The sequence below is a fragment of the Polypterus senegalus genome, chromosome 4, assembly GCF_016835505.1.
Source record: "Polypterus senegalus isolate Bchr_013 chromosome 4, ASM1683550v1, whole genome shotgun sequence".
In the NCBI taxonomy this organism is placed as follows: Eukaryota; Metazoa; Chordata; class Cladistia; order Polypteriformes; family Polypteridae; genus Polypterus; species Polypterus senegalus.
The window spans coordinates 56,547,003-56,573,241 of record NC_053157.1 but is presented as its reverse complement, the minus strand read 5'-3'; the positions used below and the strand labels follow the sequence as shown (position 1 = coordinate 56,573,241).

The 26,239-nt window shown below is 35.2% G+C and overlaps 1 protein-coding gene across 3 annotated transcripts in view; it reads left to right on the top strand.

Moving 5' to 3' along the window:
* The window catches only part of pcsk5b (proprotein convertase subtilisin/kexin type 5b), a 320,287-nt gene that overhangs the window by 220,282 nt on the left and 73,766 nt on the right, over positions 1-26,239 (top strand). For all 3 annotated transcript variants that reach the window (XM_039750693.1, XM_039750694.1, XM_039750692.1), the window contains exons 8-10: positions 3,338-3,550; positions 10,333-10,433; positions 16,572-16,675. In XM_039750693.1, coding sequence (XP_039606627.1) covers positions 3,338-3,550; positions 10,333-10,433; positions 16,572-16,675 — 418 coding nt within the window. The remainder of the gene's footprint in view (positions 1-3,337; positions 3,551-10,332; positions 10,434-16,571; positions 16,676-26,239) is intronic.

Sequence of the window (26,239 nt, the reverse complement as noted above, 5' to 3'; positions counted from 1 at the left end):
TAAGCTATTTGATCAAATCTTTTTTTTTAAACAAACACTTAATCAAAAAATTAATATTCACACTGCTTAGTTAACTAACCTAGTGCAAATAATAATATTGCATTAGTCTGCCAGAATTAGAATGTGTGGTCAGAAAAAGTAAAATAGTCCATCCCTATGTAGTCTTTTATTTTTTTTTTTTTATCATTTCCTGACTACATTTTTGACTATTCTCATAATTTCTTATTGGAGAGATTATAGCTGAAATCCTGGTCATCAATAGATTTCTAAATTTTCTGTAAAAAAAAACCAAAAACTAGAGTGGCCCTAAAGAGATGGACCATCTCCATCTGCAAGTTGTAAATGGTCTTAAAGAAATCTGTTTTTAACACAAAATATGCCATAATCTACTATGCCTTTACCTAGTTTTCCACTGGTTGATGAGGCCATTTAGTCGATACAAGTAAAGGGTAATTCTGAGCCTGGCGTTTTAGGCCTAACCCAGTAATGGTCTCTCTCTCTCTTAGCTTTCAAAAACCCTGAGCAGACTACATTAACACTACTACAAAGTTCAGATTGCTTTAAGGAATGCATGTATCTAAAAATGTTGTTCTTTATATTTAACCCTTTGCTTTTTGGGGACCGTTCTCATCTTTTATCGTGTAACTTCTTAATGTATTCTTCCCATCTTTTCCTCACCTCTTTCACACTTGCTACACACATTCCATCTGTTTTATTCTTGTTTGTACTCTGTTTTCTGTAAAAGGTTTCGCAGTGACTGCTGTCAAGTTTCTGCAACTTATCACAACTTCCTTCTTTAGAATACCTCTTTAGCTTTATTTACAGTTTCTCTGTATTTCTCTGCTCAACTCCTTATATCGGGGTCCTCAATCCCAGTCCTGGAGAGCCGCAGTGGCTGCAGGTTTTTGTTCTGACCTGGTTGCTTAATTAGAAAGCAATTCTTGCCAATAAAGCACTAACAAGCTATGAAATTAAATTAACTCTGCTATGTCAGGTCATTCTCATATCCAAGATTTTCTTTCCCTTTCTATCATGCAAATGATTTGAAGGCTAAAATGGACGAGTAATTCTCAGTCCTTCACTTTTTTCTCTTCATTTTTCTTCCAAGTATTTAATTAAACCCAAAAGTGCAGATAAATACACACAGGTGTAAATGTAAATAAGCTAAATGGAGAAATGCTGCTCTCTCTTGTCATTTGCATTTTATTGATAATAAGGAGCAATTAAAATAGCTGTTTAAGACAAAATTAAGCAATAAGGGCTCAAAATCACTAAAGTGAAGCAGAAGTGTTACTTTAGCAATAAGTGCTTTTTATTAAGCAACTGGGTTGGAGCAAAAACCTGCAGTCACTGCGGCTCTCCAGGACCGTGATTGAGGACGCCTGCCTTATATGTATGGTTATGCTTTGCTCCTTCCATGTTCCTTACATTTCTTCTTACCCTCATCTTTTCCAATACTGTATTTCTACTGTATTCCATTTCTGCTTCATTTCTTGCTCCTTTTTGCAATATAATTCATTTACTGCTTCAAGTATACTTTATATATTTCCACATTTCTTCTGGACATTCTTTCATTTCCTTACTTCCCATCATAAGATGGAATCTCTCCTCAATCGTTTTCTTTCTTCAACGTCCTCTACTATTTTCACATTCTACATATTTCTTGAGAATTTCCTAATCATGTTTTTGAGAGCTGTTCTGGTTTTCACTAACACCGTGATCAAAACACCTTTTGTTGTCTGATCCATTATCCATGGTAGGTTTTATCTTTAATAATAAATAATAATTATTTTCATTTATATAGCGCTTTTCTCAATACTCAAAGCACTCAGCAATTGCAGGTTAAGGGCCTTGCTCAAGGGCCCAACAGAGCAGAGTCCCTTTTGGCATTTACAAGATTCAAACCGGCAACCTTCCAATTGCCAGTGCAGATTCTAAGCCTCAGAGCCACCACTCTGCCTTTGAGCATTTACCCAATTCTTGAATCTTTCACTCATCAGTATGTAATCAGTCTGGTTTCTTGCTTCTCCATCTGGTTATATCTACATGTCTTCTACTCTCTCTCTACTGATACATAGCATTTGTATGTATAATATAGTACCTACAAAACTCTACCAGCTACCAGCTTCTCTCCATTATAATTTCTACTGCCTAATCCAAATGGTCAAATAATTCGCATTACCCTTCCATGTCCTACTTTAGTGTAACAATCTTATGAGTAGATGTCTTACTCACTATAATTACCTTCTGCTGTAGTTCTTTAGTAATCTTTTTCTTCTTCCTTTGCATCTTCATTTAGGGCATTTATTTAAAACCTAACTGTGCCCTGTGTTGGCTGGGATATAGCAGATTGGGTAATGGATGGATGGATGTCATACATGTTCCACTTTAGCTTGATAACTATAATCATCTCTGAGCAGGCATATTAGTAGGCCATAGACGTCATACTTTTATGATTTAAGCTTAAATACACTCTTTTCCTACTTTCTTGTTTTCCAGAATAAGTCACCTTGTATTTGCAATCTGATTTTATAATTTGTTATACACTCTCCATTCTCTTTCCAATATATTTCAGCTCCTCACCTTTCATATTCAACTATCATATTCTCTGTCTCTTGGATCACACAAGTCAACTTTAATGGTGCTAGTAAACACTTCGAATTCCATATGGCAACATTTTAAAAGTTTTATCTATTTACTGGATTCTTTCCTTTTTTGGGTTCTTCTCCCCCTTTTACTCGCATTCTTTTGCACCAGTAACAGTATGACAGTATGGGTTCTCCTGATGCTTCATTATTCACCCATTGGGACAGGCTGTGATTACCTTGCTTTCTCTGACCTTCCTTCCAAACTGATTTCTTTGGTAGTGCATCACCATGATTTTTTTTCCTTAGGGTTTGAGGATACGTCAGGGATCCCATTCCCTCACGTTTTCAGAACGTATGTCATCTGCTTTCCACATGTCATTCTGCCATTGACACTTGAGCGTTCTGTTGTCTTTCTGACTACTGCTAGATTGCTGCCCCTAGCAGGTGATTGAGTCCCTTTTTTCTGGCTCCCACCCTCCACCCTTTCAGGCATGGTTGAACTTTACAGTATTTACTCTCACCTGCATAGTTCATTGGTTCTCAGAGGCATGCAAGCCTTCTACCACAAAAGTAGGAATCAAGGGAGGGAATGTGTGTATAATGGCTAGGTAGTATTGAGTAATTAACAGCAAGAAATTTCACAATGATATTTTTATGCATGTACTGTATATTGGTTATATTCAGTAGTAATAGATTGACTGTTATTGTATTCCGTTTTTCATTACTACAGAAATATTTTTATTTTACAGGGAAGAAAGGGCTTGGGTTCAGTCTTTGTCTGGGCCTCAGGTAATGGAGGGAGAAGTCGAGATCATTGTTCCTGTGATGGATACACCAACAGTATCTATACTATATCCATAAGCAGTACTGCAGAAAGTGGAAAGAAGCCTTGGTATCTGGAGGAATGTGCTTCCACACTGACTACCACCTTCAGCAGCGGGGAAAACTATGATCGAAAAATAGTAAGTTTTCATTTTTACTTTACAAAACACATTGCAACAAAAATGTATATTTATTTGCAAATCAAGACCAACACTATAAGCTGTAGTTGTAGCCTCAAGTAAGAGATAATCTGGTGTCCTGTTTCTCAAGGTGGAAAAACAACTTCAGGAGTCAGGAAAAAGTATGGATACTCTAGTCTCAGTCTTGATAAACCCTCTGTTTGACAGAGAGTTGTAGCCTGGTGGCACACTCCTGTCATGTTTAATCTTTTCAACAACTTTTCTGCTTAATGATCAAAAAGGATGGCCCTTCAGCACTTATAGAGCTATCAAAGCTTTCTGGTAACATTTCTACATTCCCATCAGTGGAAACAGCAAAGGTATGCAGTGGCTTCATATTTCAGTCACATGATTTTTCCCCACATTAGGAAAGTTTAAGTGTGCTAAAATGTTAAATCAGACCATTTCTGTGGAAAGCTCATGTTAATTTGAATTTAGGTTGTTTAAAAAGTTGTGGAAGGCTATATTTGTTTCTTAAATAAAAATAAGACAAGCAATAATTTCCTGCCATGCAGTATGAAGCTGTTAATTTGCTATTAAGAAATTTGCAGCATTGAGGGGTTACATTACTGTTTAGTGCACTGTTTTAAAGCTATAATTATTTCCAGCACTGAAAAATGCATTAAGGAACATTTAATAGAGGATGTTCAGAAAACTTATATTTTATCTTAATTGAGTTTCCAGAGTTTTAAAAAATGTTTTTTGTTATCCATTATAAGGTAAATCCTATTTATTTGTCATGTTTTTATGGCTGCTTTGAATTAATTTCCTGCAAGTTATTCACCCACTTTATAGTCCGCAACATTTATGGAAGAAACCTTTTTTAAATAAAACTGCTTGTGCAACTTGCCTCATTTTGTACACATGACTGTTCCCAATTCCTGCACAACCAGAACATAAACTTTGGTGCCACCTCTCAAACAAACTGCAAGGTACAAGCCTCTTAGCCAGTCAAGCTGAAGGCAGACTCTCATAGCCCAGATAACTGTTTGGGCTTTTGATTGTCAAGCCTTTCAGTTTCTAATTGGTTCACACATCTATTCTTCATCTTAGATGCTGTGGGAGTGGAAGGGGGTGTGATTTGCTAGCTCTGAAATGGTTGGGGTTGACTGTCTTAGCTAGTGTTTGTGAGGAAATATTCCCATTTCAGTTGTAGCGATTTAGTTGTTCACAACATATACATAAGATAAGTTTTACTACCAGTACTTCCAATTTCTCCAAGTCATACAACCAACAAAACATCAACATGTGTCCTCTTGTCGCTGAATTCTATTATGTTTCCATTGCATATTGCTCCTATAGCACATTTCATGAAGTCATGCTAGGGTAACTGAACCCAGTTAATTACACACTAGAAATTGACTACCAAACCTTCTGCTTAGTGTATTTTGGATTCTTCTGTTTTGTAGGGAAAGAATCATCACACAGTATTCTTTGTGTATCTTGCCACATCCTTGGTTAATAGGGATGATTGACTATTAAGTATGTGCTATATATATATATTTAATTTATGTTGTGAATAGGTAATTTGTACGTAAAGGAGAAAAGAAATGGATAAAATCATAGCACTTCTATAGGTTGTTTGAGATTTTATATATCCTTGGATGAGCAACGTCAGTTGGCTTGGGTTCAGGAGCCAAACACAGAGTTGCAGGAAATCCATTAATCACTCTACCCTTGATCTGTAGAGAGTTTTGTAAATAAGGAATTCATCCTGTTAATATATCTAGGCCCTCACCATTGAGCGGGGAGATCTTGATTTTAAAGTTTTCCTATAGGCCACACAAGAACCCCCATGTTAGTTCATCCTGTAATAATTGCAGATTCCAGTAGGTTTTTGACATCCTTGTGCAAACTTGTAAACTGTGATTCTCCTTTGTGTGCACCTTAATGTGGGAGAGTACCTTATCTTGCATAATAAACCAGGCACCTGCTAATGCTGCTGGGTTTATCTTCTAACTTGGCTAATTTAAATTAAGTCAACTACCTTATATGTGTATGTGAATAAAGCATGTAATTAAAGTATAGTTGCCAGTGTAGGCTGGGTTTAAGGGGATGCTGAGGTATTGGGGAGTCATGGCTTCCCACTCGCAAGGATGCACAAAGTTGTTAAAATAAATCCCCAACGAAGGGTTGTTTTTTCCTCAGAAGTTTTTTGGACACAAGTAATGTAAATATGTTGATAATCAACAGATACATTAATTAAGTCCATACTACCCAAGCAATTCTCTCTTGCACGTCGCCTGCCTTTAAAACTGTACAGAATGGTTCTCAGTTTAAGTCAAGAACTGTATAAGTCAAAAACTGAAATCTCTCATTTTTAAAAGTATTCAAACCCATTGCTATGGCACTCCGGATTATGGATTTCCAGTGCAAAAATATATGAATTAATTGTGTATACGTTCATATACACACTATATCCTTTTATTCTCTCACAGGGTTGTGCACTGGGAGTTTTCATTTTTTTTAAGAAAACCCAACAGGCACTGCATAGCACTTGAATTCATGTGCAGACACTTTGATTGATGACACATCCTCTCAAGAACTGAAGGCCTGAACATCATTTCACAGTTTCAGCTGTTGGTGGTCTTTGACCTTCACCTATGCGTATAGGATTTCAGGAACAGCAAGTGCCCTCTGACATTGTACTTTTCACAAGCAAGTTCCTTTGCCACACACTGGTAACTTAAGAAACAAAGTATCTTGGCTTCTGTTTGCAATTTCCTGCTGCTCCTGAAAATTTATGAGCAATTTGTACGTGCCCTGTCTTTTTTGTAACAATTACAATTAATATACTTTGCAAATTCATTTGCTACACACAGAAGATATTTTGTAATGTGAAAAATTAACACAGGTTTTCTATTGTTTTATTTTAGGAATATAGAGTTCTGTTTAATAAACTGTTTTAAAGGGATGCAGTGCACTTTGATGTTCAGTAGCAATGAATTCAATTTCTAAGCAAATTTTGACTGTCTTTTGTTCTGTTTTATTTTTATTTTCTTGTATTTCTCAATTAATATTATGAAACATTATTATATTGACTAGCAATGCTTTCCCTTTTTCTCATTTTGTCAAACTAAGCTTAGGTTGTCACCTAGTTGTTTATTTTTAGTGTATACTGATCATCCTTTTTGCTTACATGAGTAATATTACGGAAACATTTCATAAATTTAAATAAATAACATAGTAAGGAAATTGACAGTACAGTGGTTTGATGCTGCTGCCTCACAGCTCCAGAGTGTGAAGATTTAAGTCTCTGCTTGGTCACTGTTTCCACAGAGATTTCACATTTGCCTGTGTCTGTGTGAGCATTCTTTTTCTTTTCCGGTTTTATTCAGGTGTACTTTCAAAATCCTAAAAACAAACAGGTCAGGTTATTCAGTGACTATAAACTGACCCAGTGTATGTCCGTGCGCCCATATAGATTGTGGGGGCTTGGCAAACTTACGGATCCCACATCACTAGACATGAATTAAGCAATTTTAGCTGATTAAAAACATCATGTCTTTATATTATCTTTAATGCCAGCTTCCACTGCAATGACAACATCCATGGAGTTTACTTTTTTTTTTTTTTTTTTTTTAGAAATGCAGTCAAGTACATTAAACCCCCAAACCACTTCCTAAGTCTTTTTAAAAGCTACTTAATCATGTTCTTATATTGTCATGATAATATCAACAGGTCTAACTCTTAAATACTCTGTCATAATTTAACTTCCAGTTGCCGTGCTATCCAGGTATTTTGGTGAAAACCATAACAATCTTGTCACTTGCATCTATCTCAATTGTTTATTCAGTGCCAGTATTAAAAGTAACATTATCTCCTGTTTTAATGTAATTCATATGTATGTTCCCCTTTCATTACCTTGGCGAACCTTATAACAATAAACGGAGTAGTAACACAAAATTACTTATGTATTTTATGCATTATCCATCCTTCCATGATCTATAAATTGCATCTGAAAATGCTCAATATAAATTTCTGTTAACATGGGGCCATTGGTCATTTACTCTTAATTATTTCACTATTTTATAACATGTTTCTTGCTGTCATTTGACTTCCCCTCATAATATTGGTAATAAGTTGTAGCCATGCTCATACTTAAAGTAGTTTTTTTTTGTTTGTTTGGTTTTTTTTTTAGCATAATTGGTACAAGCCTCTGCCAATGCCAGATTTTCAGTTATGCGTTATACTCTTTTGACACAGAACCTCTCAAAACCAGCTTGCGTGTTAATTGAGCTGGCATGTGTGATGAATTTATATATAATATAGTGGCCACTAGAGGGTGCTCCAGCCACCCAAACCCCAACACACACAGAGGCAGACACAAGTTTTGCCACAAAGCACACGTTTACTATAGCGGGGAAGCACATTTCCCTCACTCCCCACAGCAGCACAGTTTCATAAGCAGCACACAGCACTAATACACAGTCCACCTCTTTTCCTTTTCTCTTCCTCGTTCCAGTTCCACTCCTCCTCTGGCAGCCTTCATCCACTTTCACCCGACTCTGGCTCCCCCAGTGAAGTGAGGTTGCTTCTTTTACGCTGCTACTGGTTTTCCAGGTGGCCCGTTAGCCAGATCTGGAGTCCCAGGTGTGGTGAAAGCCCAGTGTAGCAGGGCTCTGCAACCTCTACAGCTCCTCCTAGTGGCATCTACAGAACCCAACAGGGCTGCAACAAACTCCCATGAACCCTTGTGGGAATCTGAGGTGCTGCTGCAACACAGGGAGGCTGCCATCTAGCATTCCGGGAGGCAGCAGTGTCTTGTGCATGTCTGCTTCCCCGATCCTTCCAATATATTGGTCTCTCGGCTGGGAAAGGGCCATATATAGTATATAAAATACTATATATATAATTCTCTGAAAGGCGCAGTATTTCTTTCCTTTGCTCATTTCCCTTTTAATTTAAATGTATCTTTGTTATTCCCATTTAAAAAGGACATTCTTTTTTTCTTGTTAGGCATTACTTTTTAAATACTCCAATAAAAAAAGTAACAATAACCAACATAAAAGTTAACTTTCATCTCTGTTGAACAACCCAAAGCTTTCAACATTTCCATTTTCCAATAGCGTAGCATGTGGAAAAGTGAAGGTGGTGTTATTATTAGTGGTTTAATTAGCCAGTATTTTATTTTATTATGTAGTTAAAACTCCAGCAGCCAGTTGATCAAAACTTTTAACCTCTACAAAACAAAATTGATTCACATCTTCAGTGCCATATAGCGATGCTCTCTTTTTATCCACTGCATCATTTATGTGTCCTTAGCGTAGACAACACAGTGTTCCTCCAGTCTGCTTAACTTGAAGCTGTCTGTTATTCTTTATCCTCGTTACTTAACTTCAAGATATTCTGAGTGCATCATGAGATTTGAATTTGTAAGCTGTATCTAATACTTCCTTTATTCTACAAAAGATTTTTTTTTTCCTGGATACTGTTTCCTGGGCATTTTTCCACATTTTCCTTTCTTTGTATATATACATTTTAATTATTGTAATGACAATAAAACAGATTTAGGTTACATCTCTTTTGTCGAGTATTGCACAGATACTAAAATTAACAAATTTTCCTTTGGTTCTGTTATAACACTGCTTATTGCTTTAATAGCATTTCCAGTTAGAAACAAATAGCTGTAGACTTTACTCTGCTATGAATGTAGTCATTAAAAGTAATGTTTTTGTCTAATGAAATCAATTTAGTGCTGAAAAGAAAAGGTATGTTGTGGGCTTAAAGCCTTGCTATCATTTGAACAAGGTTTTCATTATCGAATGATCAGTAGATTTTATCCAGGAGCACTAGTCCTCTTCTTCATTCCAACGATACTTTTTGAGATTAATTGACATCTTTAAATTGTCCCCATCCTATGTATAAATTAATGTTTTGTGATGGATAGATGACTATTCTAAGGTTATTCTTGCCTTAGGATCAATGCTGTCAAGTAGACTGAAGCTTCAGACTGAGAGAATTATAATTTAAAATAGATTGTTGGATAGAAAATAAAACATTATTCTGTTCAAAATGTACACATTTGAAAAAGTAATTTCACACTGGATAGATTATTTGCAAGGTCAGAAGTCATTTTAAGCAAAGAAATATATTTCCTGGTTAAAAATCAAGGTTAAGATGTACATTGGTATTATTAATTATTCTCTGCCAAACATGGCAGACGTTAGTGCTGTAAGAAAATTCTAGAAATTTAGCGCTGTATTTTATTTTAATACAATGGTTTATGTTTGCAGAATTTAACTCCCTAAGTTTTAATACATACCAATGACACTTTGTCTATTGATTGATGTGTGACTTGGAGATTTCCAAACATGATGATATTGTAGAGCTTTACTTGCTGGTTTTCTTTTCATTCTGGTTTTTAATTAGATGTCTGCCATGTAAAGTGAACAGTTGGCTAGCTTGAAAACAAATACAACAGCTACAGTATGCCTCAGTACTGTTGTTGGAATGTTCTGAGTTCAACTGGCTTATATCGAAGGGTGACATTACAACACTGATATTCTCAATGATTATTCAGTCATTGTGAAACTTGTATAATCATTCTTAAAGCAAATCTGCAGCACACGGTATATTTTATGTTAATTTGTTGACATTTGATTGCCCTTTTCCTTTCACATTTTAACATACCTCTATATTCCCTACACAGCACATTGTAAAATAATTTGAACAGAATATTAAATTATATTTTGCTTGAAACCAAAAGTATTCATTTTTTTTTTTACTTGATTTCTTTTCAGGTTACAACAGACCTTAGGCATCGCTGCACTGATAGTCACACAGGAACATCTGCCTCGGCACCTATGGCTGCAGCAATCGTTGCTCTTGCTTTAGAAGCAAAGTAAGCTTTTTATCCTTGTCATCAAAGACCTTTCTTTTTCTTTCAACATTGCTGAATGTTTTTATTATTTTATTTCTTCTGTGAATTTTTGCAGATATCAGATTCTGTAGCATTTCACGAAAGTAAGAATTGTCTTCATTTGCAGATCAAATAAACATACACACATTTAGAAATCACTTTCTAATAAATGTGGGATGACTGGCTTCCCTGTAACCCAACAACTGTGAGTTCAAAAGAATAACAGCAGACATGGTACCTTTGAACAGGATCTGAGTACAGAAGAATAAATAGAGAACCTGTCAATAAGAATTTTGGGCCACCGTGAGATGCCATGAGAGCAGCTGCAGCTTTTTGTGATTGCAGTACACCACAAGTTTGTCCATTTGCTTCATTTATTTTATTCATATTTGAGCTATACTCTTTTAAAAAATATTGGCTGTACTCCACAGAGGGTAATTATAGCATTTTTCAATGGTTTTTATGAATGTTTCTGCTACCAGCCAAATCCTGTCTGTCTTTGCATATGTTACATGACTCCTAATGGTATTATAATTTTTTTTTTTTTTAATTTTGTTCCTTAATCTTTTTTTAAAAGCTCTTCCAAGATGTTCTGAATCACCATTTAATACTATCCCATTAATTCTATCCAATGGCATTGTATAAAGTTTTTTTAGATAAAGCTACTCACTGTATTTTTACTATTATAATACACAATTGCAATTTTAGTTTGTTTGCTCTTCAGCCTACATTTAATAGTAAACCGTGATCCGCAATGTGTGTCATCATATTTTTATTAAGACGGATTTCTTTTAAAGTAAACTCATTCACTTAACTTTATTTATTTATTTGTTAACCTAATTTCTAACAAATTACAAATTTCCATATTGTTCAATAAAGAAGACACTGTTTCCTTTATTTTTAAAATTGTCAGGCCAAGAGCATGTGCAAACAAAAGCCGTGGTCAATATCTCTGGAAAGTTTCCAGTAATGGTCACTACCTGGTATTATGTCCTGGAAATCAGTAGTTTTGGCGAGTGTTTGAGCAATGTGTTACCATTTCTGGATCAAGAGATCCAAGTGTTATGATAGCCGTATTTAAAATACACAGATGTTAACAGTGAAACACAGATTGGGTGAAGATGAATTTAAGTTTTCAGCTACCCAAAGACATTTTTCAGAGAAGCTCATATGTTAGTTTGCTGTTCAAGTTTATTAAGTTAGGCCTCAAAATTGGGCAGACTTTGAAATAAGGGGGGCACCGTCAGAGCCAAGAGAAAAATGCCCTTTTATTTTTTTCAGACAGCATTCAGCCATGCAATCACCACTTTAAAACTCAAGGTGGTCTCGGTTGCTTTTTTAGCTGATAGATATGTATTTTTTTTTTACTTGTAAATGCACAAATGGTTACACACTACACTGGTGTGGCCCCAGTAAGTGTTTCTTCCATTACAACATAATGGTTTTAAACCCTTTATTTTTTCTGTAATATAGAGATTATAGCAGTAGCACATGACGTTACTTGGGTATTCATTGTCTACTAATGTTATTTAATTTAAGACTGGTAAATGCAGTAGATAGTTAGCTGTCTTTTGTCATAAGGCTTCCCAGTTGCCAGTGTTCAATTATATATGTTTTGGTTTTTTTTTAAGTGGTAATTTAAGGAAGTGGGCTTGCATAATAATAATAATGAACCACACAATGTGGGTATGTGTTTGGTGGGTATGGGGCTTTAAGTAAACATTTTTGCCAATTGTAAATGGAGTTGAATTTCTTTCCCTGAGTTTGGACTTGTTTCAGTTGGAACAATTTAAAGAAACTGTTGCCTAGCCGTTTAACTTAAGCGAATATCTGATTTTAGCTCTTGCATTGTGATCTGACTGACTATAGTTATGAACTAGATTTGCAAATTACTCTAATGGTTATTTAAATGTGGAAGTGGTGAGTTCTGGTTTGCAGGACATAGATCTGACTGCTTGCTAATATCATAAGTAGTGATATAACAGGTTAAAGCAGTTATGCGAAAGTCAGTAGCTGTGGCTACAGGTTTTCTTTCCAGACACTTTCTTATTTTGTGACCAACTACTGATTGATAGAATAGACTTGTTTACTTATAATTTTAAGTGACTTGCTTTGTAAGACACCAACCTCTTATGTTTTTTAATTCTATAATTGCAATGGCTTTGATGGGTTCTTGTAACTACGGTAAGTTTAATTAGTCTCAGATTGTTCTGCTTGTTTTAAAGTCTTCACTAGGGATGACCAATTTTGTAACTTTGTCCTGTAGCATTTGTTCCAAAACAGTCACTCAGTCTGATGTTTACTTGATTGTGTTGCCCTCGTTTGTAAGCTGCCTTGGATACATGAATAAACATAAATGTACAGTGTTTGTTTTCCTTAACTGACAGCTAAATAAAACTGACATGCAGTTTGAGACATCAGTTGATCACATTAATCAATGAGACCTCAAACTCCATTTCTAAATTAGAAGCCATCGAATGCTTTTTTTTTTTTATTTTATTTTATTAATTTTATTACAATCCATACATAGCAATCAAGTTTTTACAAAAAAAAAGAATTATGTTAAGAACAGATCGATCCCCACCCCTGAGAGAGAGAGAGCAAGCCAAACGGTGTAAAATTTAAGGCTTGTAAACATACCTAAATTAATAAATTCTCTGTGCTTTATAAACTTATTTTAAAATATTACTGATTAGATCCTGCCATGTTTTGAAAAAAGTCTCTACAGATCCTCATTGAATGCTGTTAATGAAACATTTTTAATTCCATGGCTTATGGGTACTCTCATTCTGCCACACCAGTCATTTCCAAAACTTTTCAATTTCCTTTTTCTGAGGTCACTCTAAAAATGTTTTGTGAACTACATATAATGAGTGTTTCTCTACCCTTCATCTTTCTTTCCCCAAATATTATATTTAAACAGATGTTTTATGATGTCCACAAAGGAATAAATCAGATCAGGTTATCTTCTCATCTGTTGGATGGCTTAGTATCTCATTATTGTTTGACTTCTAATTGAAAAAAAAATTAAGGGTTCAGAGTCTTTTTAAAAGCGAGTCAGTTACAATTAAAGCAAAAGGAGTATGATTTATTAGCAGTAGTAACTGGGTGCTAATGAAGAAAGTGGCTGGAACAAGACCATTTATGTATGATTATTAAAAAAAATATATAAAGACTAATTAATTTTGAATTAATCAATACTTAATAAGGAGTGCCAGTTCCTATACATTTGCAGGTATGGCTTTAGTTAAGGCAGCTAGTAAAGATCTATTCTATTCATTAAATATTTGGAAGCCTTCAAGCTGTATACTTTCTGGAATGTAGCTTCAGAAAACAGAACAAGAATAATAATTAATCCTCTGCATATAAAAGTTTTGTTAGAATGTCTAATAAGCAGAACCTAAATAGCCCCATGTCTAATGTAATCATTGCTTGGTTTTGGCATTGGTCTCAGTATGCATCTCCTAAATCCCCATTTTCTGGTAAAGGTAGCTTGTGCCTGTTATTGCGGTATCGAGCACAAGTCGGGAACCAGTCCTGATAACATGTAAAGTGTCCTGAGAAAAGCCACACCACCATGAGGAAAATGCACACATTTTAAATAGGTAGTAACTGTGCTGGTAAACAAATTTTGGTCTTTGCAACTGTTGGATGATGATGCAAACTTTTACATTAGTGTGCTACCTATATTATATTTGATCTGTATGGTAAAGAAACACATTTGGCCTCTTTCTCCAAATTATTGACATGGGTAATAAGGGCTGTTGGCTATTTCTAGTATAATTTTCAGACAGACAAGTGTTAAAAATGTCTATTGCTAACATTGTTTAAAGCTGTAGAGCTAGTAATATATGTACTTTTCTGTGAGTTCTTCCCTTTCCTCTTTACCATTTTTGGCACAATGCACAGTAAAATGCACTCCTGTAATAATAGTAGATGGAGATCAGACAGCTGTCTGATTATAAGTTTCATATACAGTTATCATAAAAAAATCAACACCTGCATGAAGTGTTTTAAAACTCAGACTATCCGTCTTCTGCATTTTTTAAAACCATGGCTTCTAGTTGCATTTTTCTTTCATTTAGTTTTACGTGCCTGATCAGTCCGTGAAACCATAAAAATAATATGGACATACACAGAAGTCTGACACCTACAGTTTAAACATGTTTCTGGTTATTCTTTATACAAAATGACAAACATTACCAAATTAAAGACATTATGAAGCAAAACAGTATTTTATGTCTTTTTTATGTTGCTGAGAGTTTAATATTTACTGAGCTACGTGCACAGGCTATACAGTTATTCAGCTTTTTGACACCCTATAGTGGTAATACCTTTTCTAAGACCTCTTTGAAATATAAACAGATATTATTTTTCAGCGCACAACTATAGTCCTCATATTTGCATAAGTGATTGATTGTTTAAAGAGATGATTATATATTTTTGTTTTGGCATTATAATCGAAAAAAGGGATATTAAGAACCTAAGAAACTTAAGGAAAAAAAAACACAGTTTGGCTTATGTAGTGCAAAATTAGTCCCAGTATTTTTTTTCCCAGTATCAGAAAAAAGATTTTATTGCTTTATATACAATGTGTACACCGGTTTTTGCTGAGTGATGTGTTCTTCCCACTGCCCAAACGATTCTATTCCTATGAGAGACACCTGCGTCCTACAGTGAGTGTTAAGGTAATTGTTTCTAATGGAATGGGCTCCAGTTCTAATAAGCAGGTACATAAAGTCCAGGTTGGATGGACTGGTGGCTGAATGGATGCTTTCATCTAATATAGTAATACAAATAATCCAATCGGAATAGTAAAACTGACAATGTTTTGTAATAGACTGCTGAAAATATCATGGCCTTTTTCAGTGCAGTTTTCTGGGTTAACCCAGATTTATTGCTTGTCTGTTTTTTCCTCTTCTCTCCATGGTCTTGAGCATCCTTTGGATTGAGTCATGATTTTCATATCATGTGACCCCACGTGTAACAACACCTTCTGGCCCTCACGCCTCTAACTTGGTGCCACTATTCATCCAATTGTCCTCTGCCTTTCAGTCCACACTGTCAAACCCTCTAAGGCTGTGTCTCTTTAGTATACATATCTTCTTCACACCAAGACTTTCTGTTAATTTAGTATTTGTCTTCCTCTTATACTGTGACACTCCACACATCCATCTGATAATGCTCATCTCCGTACTTGCTTTGGTTCCATCTCATCAGGCACCACTAGCCATCACTTTTATAGATCTTACTACTTCTCCCACCGCTTTCATAAACTTATATCACTATATACTTCTATCACTAACAGAGAGACTCTGAGTTTGGGACAGCTCCTGGAATTTCTTCCATACACTTCCCACCTCTGACGCTACCAATGCACCTACACCTTTATCTGCACTCATGTTATCCACTTAACAAAGTCTATGTATTGGATTGAGTTCCTTCCGACACCTTTACCACACATGCTGCACAGCCATGCCCCCATCTCCCTTTGCACAATTTTCTAGTCTCCATCACTATCACAAATAATGATGAACTCCTAATTATTCTCATTACCCCAGCCCCACCTTCACCTTAAAACTTTAGCGATCCCTGTCTCCTGCCCTCACTACAGTTTGTGCTTCCTTATGTACTGCTGTCATCACAGACATTAACCATTCATCCACATGTTTCTTTCTCAGTGGCAACCTTACCGTTTCTTGTGACACTACAAAGTGCAGCCTCTATCCTTAACAGGAGGCTTTTTCTGCATTTGTCTAATAAGAAAGATGGCATCTGCTGTTCCCTTCCCAGTCATGAAACCAACTGTATTTCACTAACTTTTACATGATCTCTGAATCTTTTCTGAAAGAGTATATCAATCACCTTCATTACCTGCTACAAAAGCTTGATTACTCAATATGACCCACGTTTTAAAAAAATCACTTTTTCTTTTGTTTACTGGCTCTGGCTGTGATTATATATTGTTGAAAACATAGGTGCTTAAAGCTGCTATGACTCTTCTGCCTTGATGTAGTCCTCCACCCTGTTATACTGCAAGATCATTCACTTTTCTTTCTTAGAATTAGATTTCATGAGTTATAATTGGCTATTCATTTTTTTTTTATTATTGTATTTCAGTCAGTTTCTAACATGGAGGGATGTTCAGCATATTATTGTAAAAACTTCACGTCCCGTGCATCTAATTGCCCCTGACTGGAAAACAAATGCTGCTGGCTATAAAGGTGAGATATAGTAAATGAATCATTGAAAATATTATAATATCTATTTAAAATGTTATTTGTTATATTTTCTATTGGTCATGCTAAAATTCTATTGGAATATATTAAAACAAACGTGTCTATATGCTTGGTTTTCCTGCTTTTGTGGAGATAGTCTTGCAAATTTTTCAGTTTAACCTTTGTGTTATGGGTCATAAAAGTGTCATCGGATCTCTCTGCCTCAAGGAATTTGCAGCAACAGGATGTTGATCTCTGTGTATTATGAAATTCTCTCAGTGTTAGTGTGATTTTTGTATTGTTCAGGGTCAGGTCATCCTTACAACACTGCTTTGTCACCTCATCCCTAAATTCAACCTTGCCATTTTCTGTTTCTTTGTTTGCACATTCTTAGCTGAAATGAGAGTATAACTAAGCAAAATGTATTACAATGCAGATTATTTTGTCAATTTGGTCCTTCCTAATCTCTGTTTTCCACTGGTTTTCTTCTGCCTGCATGTATAATCAATAATACTTTATATCATTGACATGGTGGTTTCTTATGATTGTATTCTCTGTTGGATGCCTTATCATGTTCAGTGCTCATCATCTTTTCAAGCAGAATGCACTGTACACACTTAAGAACAACATCCGGTATCTTCTCATACCATATGAAGTTAATTGATTACTATTCACTTGACTGGAAGGTTTGTTTTTCAAAGAAATAATTTAAGCTGTTCTGTTTTAATTTAAATAATTACATCATTAGGAAATCATCTTCTATCCACTGGCAGGAACACTCACAAGAATGTATATTTCTTTCCTGGAATATAATGGCAGATATTAGCAGTTAATTAATTATTTTAAATGTTCGAACTGTTCAGTGACAGTTGGGAATAAGAGTTTCATACACTGACATTGTTTCTTCTGATGTGTATTGGCCTCTTTCTATATATAAACTGACCTCTGTGTTATCTACCAAGTACTTTGTTTTATTCAGATTTTGCTTATCAATAAGTACAAGTTTGTATGTCTTAAAAAAAACAATTAAAAAAGTTGTAATGTAAAACCACAATATAGAAATTATTATTAAAACATTAAAGTAAGAACTTTTTTTCACAGGGAGTTTTATTTATACCTAGTGCTGAATTTATTTATAAGTCTCCTATGTACCACAAAGTACAGGTGGTTATTAGTTTGTTTATAATAAGGAAAATTGTGAAATTATCTTCATATACAATTAGACGTTTATGGCATTATTATGTTGCAAAATAGGCATTAGTGCAGGTAACTTGATTTGTGTTTTCTATTAAATAACATACTGTTTGTTATTTAATAATTTCTTGTTTATCATGGCACCAGAGTGGCTATGAATTTCATGTTGGTCTGTACATGTGACAATAATACTACTGCTAAGAGTAAATATATTGAAAATTCAAGCTGTGTCACCTGATCCCTCATTGTTTAACAACAGATGCTGCGGTTGCTGCTTAAGCCAATGTCACATAGCGCATCTTCTAGTTGTGCAGTATGTCAGATTTTGCTGATTTCACGTCTGCCCATGTCACATTTACTGATGGAGTGCCAACTATCTAGCACAGTCGTGTTTGCCCCTTTTTCTGATAGCCAATAGTGTGCTGCCTGATAGAGCCAGTACTGTACAAAAAACAATTATGGCAAATTCTGCCACAACTTCTACCTTTTTTTTTTCTTCCTATTCTGTTTTGGGTACATAAAACGTGATGTGAGACGGACATTCTTCTCTTCTGTTTGTGAGGCCACACCCGCATATTTTTTATTCCTAGTCGCTGCATTCTATGCATTGTACTTCCGGATGAGCATTCATTGGTTGTTGAAAGAGAAAATCAAACCTGTTTGATTTTAACAGAGTGAGTCACTGGATATGGCACATTAGGCAAGTGCCTTCACTAGAGTTACGCCACCGACTGCCACCAACTCAGTAAAGTTACACAAATAAAGGCTACAGCTAGAAAAATCACATTTAGTAACATAGGCTTTGGTCTCACAGATTCCTCAGGTTGCAAGTCCTAACAGTTCAGTGAAGAAGATAAAGAGCTGTGTGGTCTTAATATTTTGCAGTTCTAGGGATGTTTACATTGGGTTCCTATTGATGAGTGTTACACTCTGCTATTTCTGTCTAGAAGAGCAGGAGTTTTTTGAAATGTGTTAACTCAGGCTAACTAACCTGTTATTGGGTTATGTGTCTTTATACAGTATACTAATTTTTCTCTTCAAGTAGAAGTAAAAATACATATATTAATTTTCAATAGCTTAAATAGATTGGGTAATTTAAACTGGCTATGTATAAGTCTTTAAGTGTGAAGTTGTGATATGTGACTGCTTATTCTGCAATAGGTTTTGCCTCCCTACTATCTTGTACCATACTTTTCTCTTTAAACTACGAAGGTGGGGCTTAAAAAGCTCTACTGACTCATTGTAATTTTCTGAAATAAATATTTAAACAGCAGAATGTATAGATTTAAAGAGTTCAAAAAGAGATTATTTTAAAATTAGGTGGTATTGGCTTCTTTTACTACACACTTTTAAATAGCATCCTCGGAACACCTGGTGCATGGCTTGTGAATATTAAATCTTACCAATGTTAACCATCTGCCTTCCTTTTGGTTTTGTGAATGCATTGATGTAAGAGAATAAATGTATCCAGGTAATGGATAAATGGAATGTAGGAGATTTATTCTAGATGGATACATGAAAAGCATTGTTGAGTCATGAAGAATCTTTTTGAGAGTTGAATAACAATTGACCAGCCTGAAGGGCTGATGTCTTAATTAAGGCCCTATTTCTTTTTATAGATGCCTTCCAAAAAAATAAAATTTTTGAAATTACAGAAACTAGCTGAATGGATTCCCATTAGCGAAGGAGCTGATATGCATTTGATGTGGAGTAAGCAGGTGTTGCAGTGGGAGAGCTAGAGACTGTGTGTCAATAGTAAATGTTCAGTGCAATGTTAGAGTAAAATTTGTGTTAGCCATCATTTTGGATGGTGTATGCTACAGTATATGATTTATACCTGGAATTCCTCAAGAGGTTAAATTTGTTGTAAAGGACCTTCAGTACCTTCTATCAAACCATGAAAATTGAGGCTACAATCTCATAGACAGGCAGATAAATATACTAAGGATACTATAATTTAATAAAGCAAAATGAAATGGCATATTATCATCTGTGTTTCAAAATAAGACGTTTTCCTTTTTAATTTTTTTGCTGAAATAAAAAATAATAAGTACTGAAATAAAAAGAGTAGTTTTCATACAGTAAAGCAAATTTAGAATAGTGTTTTTGATAGTTTATTGGCGTTTGTCACAATGGTAATTGTTCTTCATTAGAAAGTGACTGAGGTTTAGGGGCAAAAACCGACTAAATTTATGTGTAGTTGATGCTCTAGTTTCTGTTTAGGCAAAACAAACATGAATAGCTTTTGTTCTGAGTGTGAGTTATAAGGGACAATATGTAAACTATTCTATTCAGTTCTTACATATCATTCTTTAGTTGTTACATTATTAATGTTTTATACATTAATGTTCTTCTCTACTAAAATAAGCAGAATTTTTTGCTACTCAATAAAAAAGGTGGTCCAATCAAAGTGTTACTTCTAAAATAATAACACAACAAGCTAATGTGGTTTTAAAAAGAAAAAACGCACCTCAGGACATTTGAGGAGAAAGTGCAATAAAAAAAAGAATGAAATACGACCTATAAATCTGTCCTTTTGGTAGATAGATAATTTAATAATGACTCCATATTTTGAAGTTTAATTTTCCAGATCTGATAAAAAATGATAAAAAAAAAAAATCTCATATCTCATTCTTCTATAATGCAAAATCAAGTTAATTTGTTTTGACATCTCTTAATATTTGAAATGCTGCCAATTTTCTATTGCTTTAAAATAAAATAAGGCCATAAAACATTCAACTAATGAAAAGTGACTATTCAATCAATCCAGCCTATTTGGTTAGCTTAACAGCTAAGCTGTTGCAGTAGGTCATCCAGGTGCTTTTAAACATTTTCCTGATTTATACTTTAACTACACCACTAACTTGTTTGTTCTAAAGTCATAAGAAACACTTCTACTTAATTTCCAGTGCTACCTTTCAGTATGTGATTCAGCATTTAACTGAAAGAGTTTTGTCATATTTCTATTTTCACTTAGTGATGCTGTGTATCTTTAATAAAGTGTTTTGTTTATCAAATGATGTCAATCATTGCTTTCGTTTGTTGAGGTCTAATTAAATATTTTGTAAATACCTTAAATATTGAAATCTTAAAGCATTCACTTTTTTACTACACTCTGTAACTATAAGAAGGGCATGAAAAAAATCAGTATCTTTGAATAGACTGAGTATCAGTTTCAAAGTCCAGGATTATGATGTTCATTTTTGCAGTATGAGCATATCAACTAAAAAATTAGATTTTGGTCTTCATAAGAGTGTACACCTAGTAATTTTAAAAACTAAACAATTATTTGCTTTCCTGACACTGGGACCTATTGCAGTACCTGCAGCTAGAAGCCAAACCACTTGTGAAGGGCCTTTGAAGTTTCGGACTTGCAGACAGTCAAATATGCTACTCTGTCTGGATAGTTTCCACATAGGCCCTATAGTGACAACAGCTTTACTCTCATACTTTCAGACTTGGCTCTGGAAGTTTACAAGCAAAGACAGATCTTCACTTGTAACTATGGCAATACTGTATGTTTTCTTTTCATCTGATAATATATTTGCTTTAGAGAAAAATGTCTTATAACCATATATCTTCATAAACTGTGAACTTTGCTGCAGTTCTCATTATTCTTGTTTTGGAAATAGTAAATCTTGCACAGTTGTAAACCTGATTTTCCTTTGTGAAAGAAGTCTGCTTTTTTTCCCCACTTCAGTCTGCATGCTACCTCTGCTAAACTCACTTATTCAGTTGCTAAGGGAATAGAGTAACATGATGTAAACAGACTTGAACTGCTCTTAGTCTTTGCCAGAATGTTTCATTCTTGTTCTGGTCACTGGAATGAAATACTCTAGATAAAACTGCAGGTGTCATACAGTTCTTGAAGCAAACCTGGCTCCAGATTTTAATAATGTTTTGTTTTTATTTTGTATTTAGTCTCTACAGTGTACACATTATACATAGCAATGACATATTCCATATATATGACTGTATGCACATTTTTGTATTAGCTGCTAGTTATGTTATGAGTGTGTGTGTCTCAGTTTGTAAAAAGTATATACTAGCATCACTGTCTATGAAACCATTGTAGTTCAGAGTATGTGGGATACTGCTTGATTTTGATCTAAGCTGGTTAGTTTAATGTGTTTATTTATTTATTCACCCATCCATCCATCCATCTATTATCCAAACCGCTATATCCTAACTGCAGGGTCACTGGGGTCTGCTGGAGCCAATCCCAGTCAGCACAGGGCGCAAGGTAGGAAACAAAGCCCGGGCAGGGTGCCAGCCCACCACAGGGCACACACACACACACAAACCAAGCATACACTAGGGACAATTTAGGATTGCCAGTGCACCTAACCTGCATGTCTTTGGACTGTGGGAGGAAACCGGAGCACCCCGACGAAACCCATGCATGCACGGGGAGAACATGCAAACTCCACAAAGTGACGACCCGGGAAGCGAACCCAGGTCTCCTTACTGCGAGGCAGCAGTGCTACCCACTGCGCCACCGTGCCGCCCTATTTATTCATTCATGTATTTATTTAATGGTAACTCTATTTAAGTGTTTTGCCCTTGGCACGATGAATGGTAGCACTGCTGCATTGCAGCAAGGAGACCAGGGTTCTTGACCTAGGACTTCCCAGTGGGGAGTTTGCATGTTCTCCCCATGTCTGCATGAGTTTTTTCTGATTGTTCTGGTTTCCTCCTATTGTCCAAAGACATGCAGGTGAGGAGCGACACTAAATTGGCTGTAGTAGGTGCGTGAAGTGCGAGTGTGTTTTCCTGAGATGGATTGGTGCCCTGTCCAAGGATTGTTCCTGTCTGTGCTTGCTGGGATAGGCTCCAGCTCCCACAACTCACTCAAGAATAAGCAGGCTTTGAAAATATATGGTATAGTATCCTTGATAATATTGCTTTATACTGTATGTACAGTTTAGACTGGAACTGGATTCCTTATGAACAGATCTGATCCTTGTTTTATAATTTCTAATACTGGAACATGCAAAGTCAATGTTTATCTGTCTATAAAAAATGAGTAAGATCTGCCCATCACACAATTACTCCTGAACTAATCGAGCTATACCCTTGATCATGGTCTTATTTGAAAGCTTATGAGCTGCTATGATCTGGAAATTAAAAACATTGTAGGTAACAACAACCTGGTGGCCCTGATGTGAGATCATATGTTAACAGAAAAGTAATTGAGAAGCTAAGAGGTAATCACCGTAATGGCAGAAAGAAAAAGAAGAGCACTGACATCTGCTGAGTGTCAAACACATCGCAGAAGGTGATTAAGTGAAGAATGAGAAACAATAAGAAGACAAGATGCTGAACCACAAAGACAAGCAAAAAGTTACCCTAATAGTAAAATGTTATGTAACAGCAACCTGGAGGCCATAACGGACGACAGTGATCTGTAGTCAGGTGTTTATGGCAAAGCGATCGAGGAACCAAGTGATAACCACCGTAAAGGCAGAAAGAAAAACAAGTGCAGCGATACCTTCTGAGTGCCAAGCATATCACAGAAGTTGTTTAAGTGGTGAAGAACAAAAAAAAGAATGAGAAGACAAGACATTGAGCCCCATTGACAAACATGCAGTAATCCTGAATATAATGTTGAGCAGAAGACAAACACAGTGGCTCAGAGGCATGCAAGAAAAAGTTCGGAATACAAAATACTTGCAACCACATCAAAGCACTGCCACTCAGTAAGTAAGCAAGTGAGACATTAACCCCCTAAGCACTGTTCACAATGCAGCAACTGTCAAAGTTCATGTCAGAGGAAATGTGGAGGTCAGTAAGCCTTATGCTTTGGTAGCCTGCAATAATACAAGGAGTGCATCACTTGGGGAGCCCAGAGACTGACATTCTACCCTCTCATGTGCAAGCAACAGAAAAAAAATATAGGATAAGTGTGCATAAAAAACATGCTTCAACTATTCCAGTTGCTACATTGGGCTATGCATTGGTAACTGTCTCAAAACATATCACACAAGGACATGTACTAAATCTGCATCAGTAAAGCAGTGGACACTAGACATAATTTTCACACTGTATTTATGTTGACGTTTTTGTATTTACATATTTATATTAAACGTAATAACACCGAAAATAATTTAAAAATATTCCCCCTGTTGATTTTATTTATACATTAGGCTTTTGCAAATTAGTTTCAATATTAACTTAAAAGTGTCACAAGATACCTGTTTACATTACAGAAAGATAATTTTTCTTTAGGAATAGGAACATAATGACATACTCCGGGGTTTATTATATACACAGCAAGTTAACTATCAGGCCTGAAGTTAAGAATACTCTCCCTGATGGTAACAATGGTCGGGGAATTGTCAAGTAGCCTCTCTCCAAGATTAAGATAATAATATAATTGTTTAATTCCTCATTGACAGTGACTTGGAGTGTATGAACAAAACTGGCTGACAAGTCTTATTTCACAGAAATAGTTAAATTAGAGACCACAATGTTTTGCAAGTAATCATGAATTCTTACAGCCATTTTGTGTGTATCCATATGTCTAAACGGTAGCAGTTAGCTTCTCACCAATGCTGTTAGCTGTATGTCCCATCGCAAGATTTTTTGTCTGATATACTACTCATTTCATCTTTCAACAGTTTCATTATTTTAGTAGCACATTACTCGCTGTATCTTTCATTAGTACTGCCCATAAGCTGCTGTGAGTGAAAACTTATTGACTGTGTTTTTAGTTTCACCACTTATGTCTTCTTCAAAAATTACTTTCTATATGTTTGGTGACAGTGCCTCCTGATAGGCTGTGACACATTGATTTAAGGTTTGAGATTAGCTAGTATAAACATAAACTCTTCTTTTAAAAAAAAAAAAAAAAGTGGAATGAAATGGTTATATCCAGGGTTAACTTATTGTATTAAAAAGAAAGAAAAGGTGCTTCCACAGAGTAATAGTTAAAAGTTAACACATGTATGCAAGCAAGATATTTTTATAGTATTAATCAATTTTCAATAATAATCGAGTTATTCTCCCTGTAGTGTCAGTTGCATGATCTTAATTAAAGGTTAATTAGATTTGACATGATTTGTCTTCAAAAAAAGCTGAAATTTCAATAAAGGTATGTAATATTTGGATATCTACAGTGTCTTTATATATATATATATATATATATATACACACACACACAGTATGTAGTTGTGCATGTGTTTGCACATTTTCATTGAAAACAAAAAAAAGAGTGTATTGATTGCAATTCAAGCTTTGTAAAAAGTGTTAAATAGGCAATAAACAGGAAAATGCACAGTCACATAGGTGTGCTTTTCTACAACTGTTGTTAATTTAATAAAAATCACATAATGCAAATCTGTACTGTATCAGCTGTTTCCTTTACTGGAGGCCGTGGATATTTTTTCTTTTTCCCCAGTGGTGTTGCACATACAATACCCTGCTGCCTATCTGTCTGCTTTCTCTTTTCGCTGCACTCTCTGTATGGTTTTGCTCCCTTTTCTTGCCAAAAACAATAGCTGGGCTGCTAACTAACACAAAACAATAATCAACACATTCCAGTCTTTTTTTTTTAAGGATGGAATTCAGTGCCAAGTTATAATTTATATCCCTTGGCTAAATATAATTTAATGTTACATTTTAATTTTATTTATAACCAATTATGAATGTGTGTGCAGCGCTGACAAGTTCTGCAGTCTCCTGATCTCTATATTATGGTTAAATGTACCTTTTTAAGTAGTGTAGCTTGCGAGGCTTTTGTCATGTTTTCAATATACTGAAACAACATCTTGCACCACCATAGAAGAACCAGAACAGGAAAATAAGATTAATAAAGATTGCAAATTAATTGAAGAGTATTTTATTTCAATGCATATGTAATTTATTAACAGTAAAACTAAAAAGCAATTGCACAAAATGCAATTAAAAACAGCAGGACTTTTAGTAGTCTTTTAAAAATATACATAGTGTTAGCTTGCATATCTCTATTTTTTGGTACATAAGAGCCAAGGGCTGCATCACCAGTTATTTTATGCTTTGCTCTTGGAATAATAAGCAGACCACTATTAGAAGATCTACGGTTACAACTTAGGATGTAGGGTGGGCAGGCATTCCAAAATGTGTGAATGAGATTATATACCTTTAGTAGTATTTTAAAGTCAGTTCTAAAGGGCACAGATATCCAATGTAACAATGTTGAAGCTGGAGAGATGTTCTGTTTTTCTAGTTAATTGATGCTGCATTCTGCAATAAGTGCAATCAATTGATGTCCTCCTTTGACTAAAAACAAAACCATGAATTAATTTCTCAGTGTCTTGATCTTTTGCAGTGTTCCTAAAATGGAACAATGCAGTCCTGTTAAAATGCAATTGAAAGTTTAGATCAGACTCAATGATT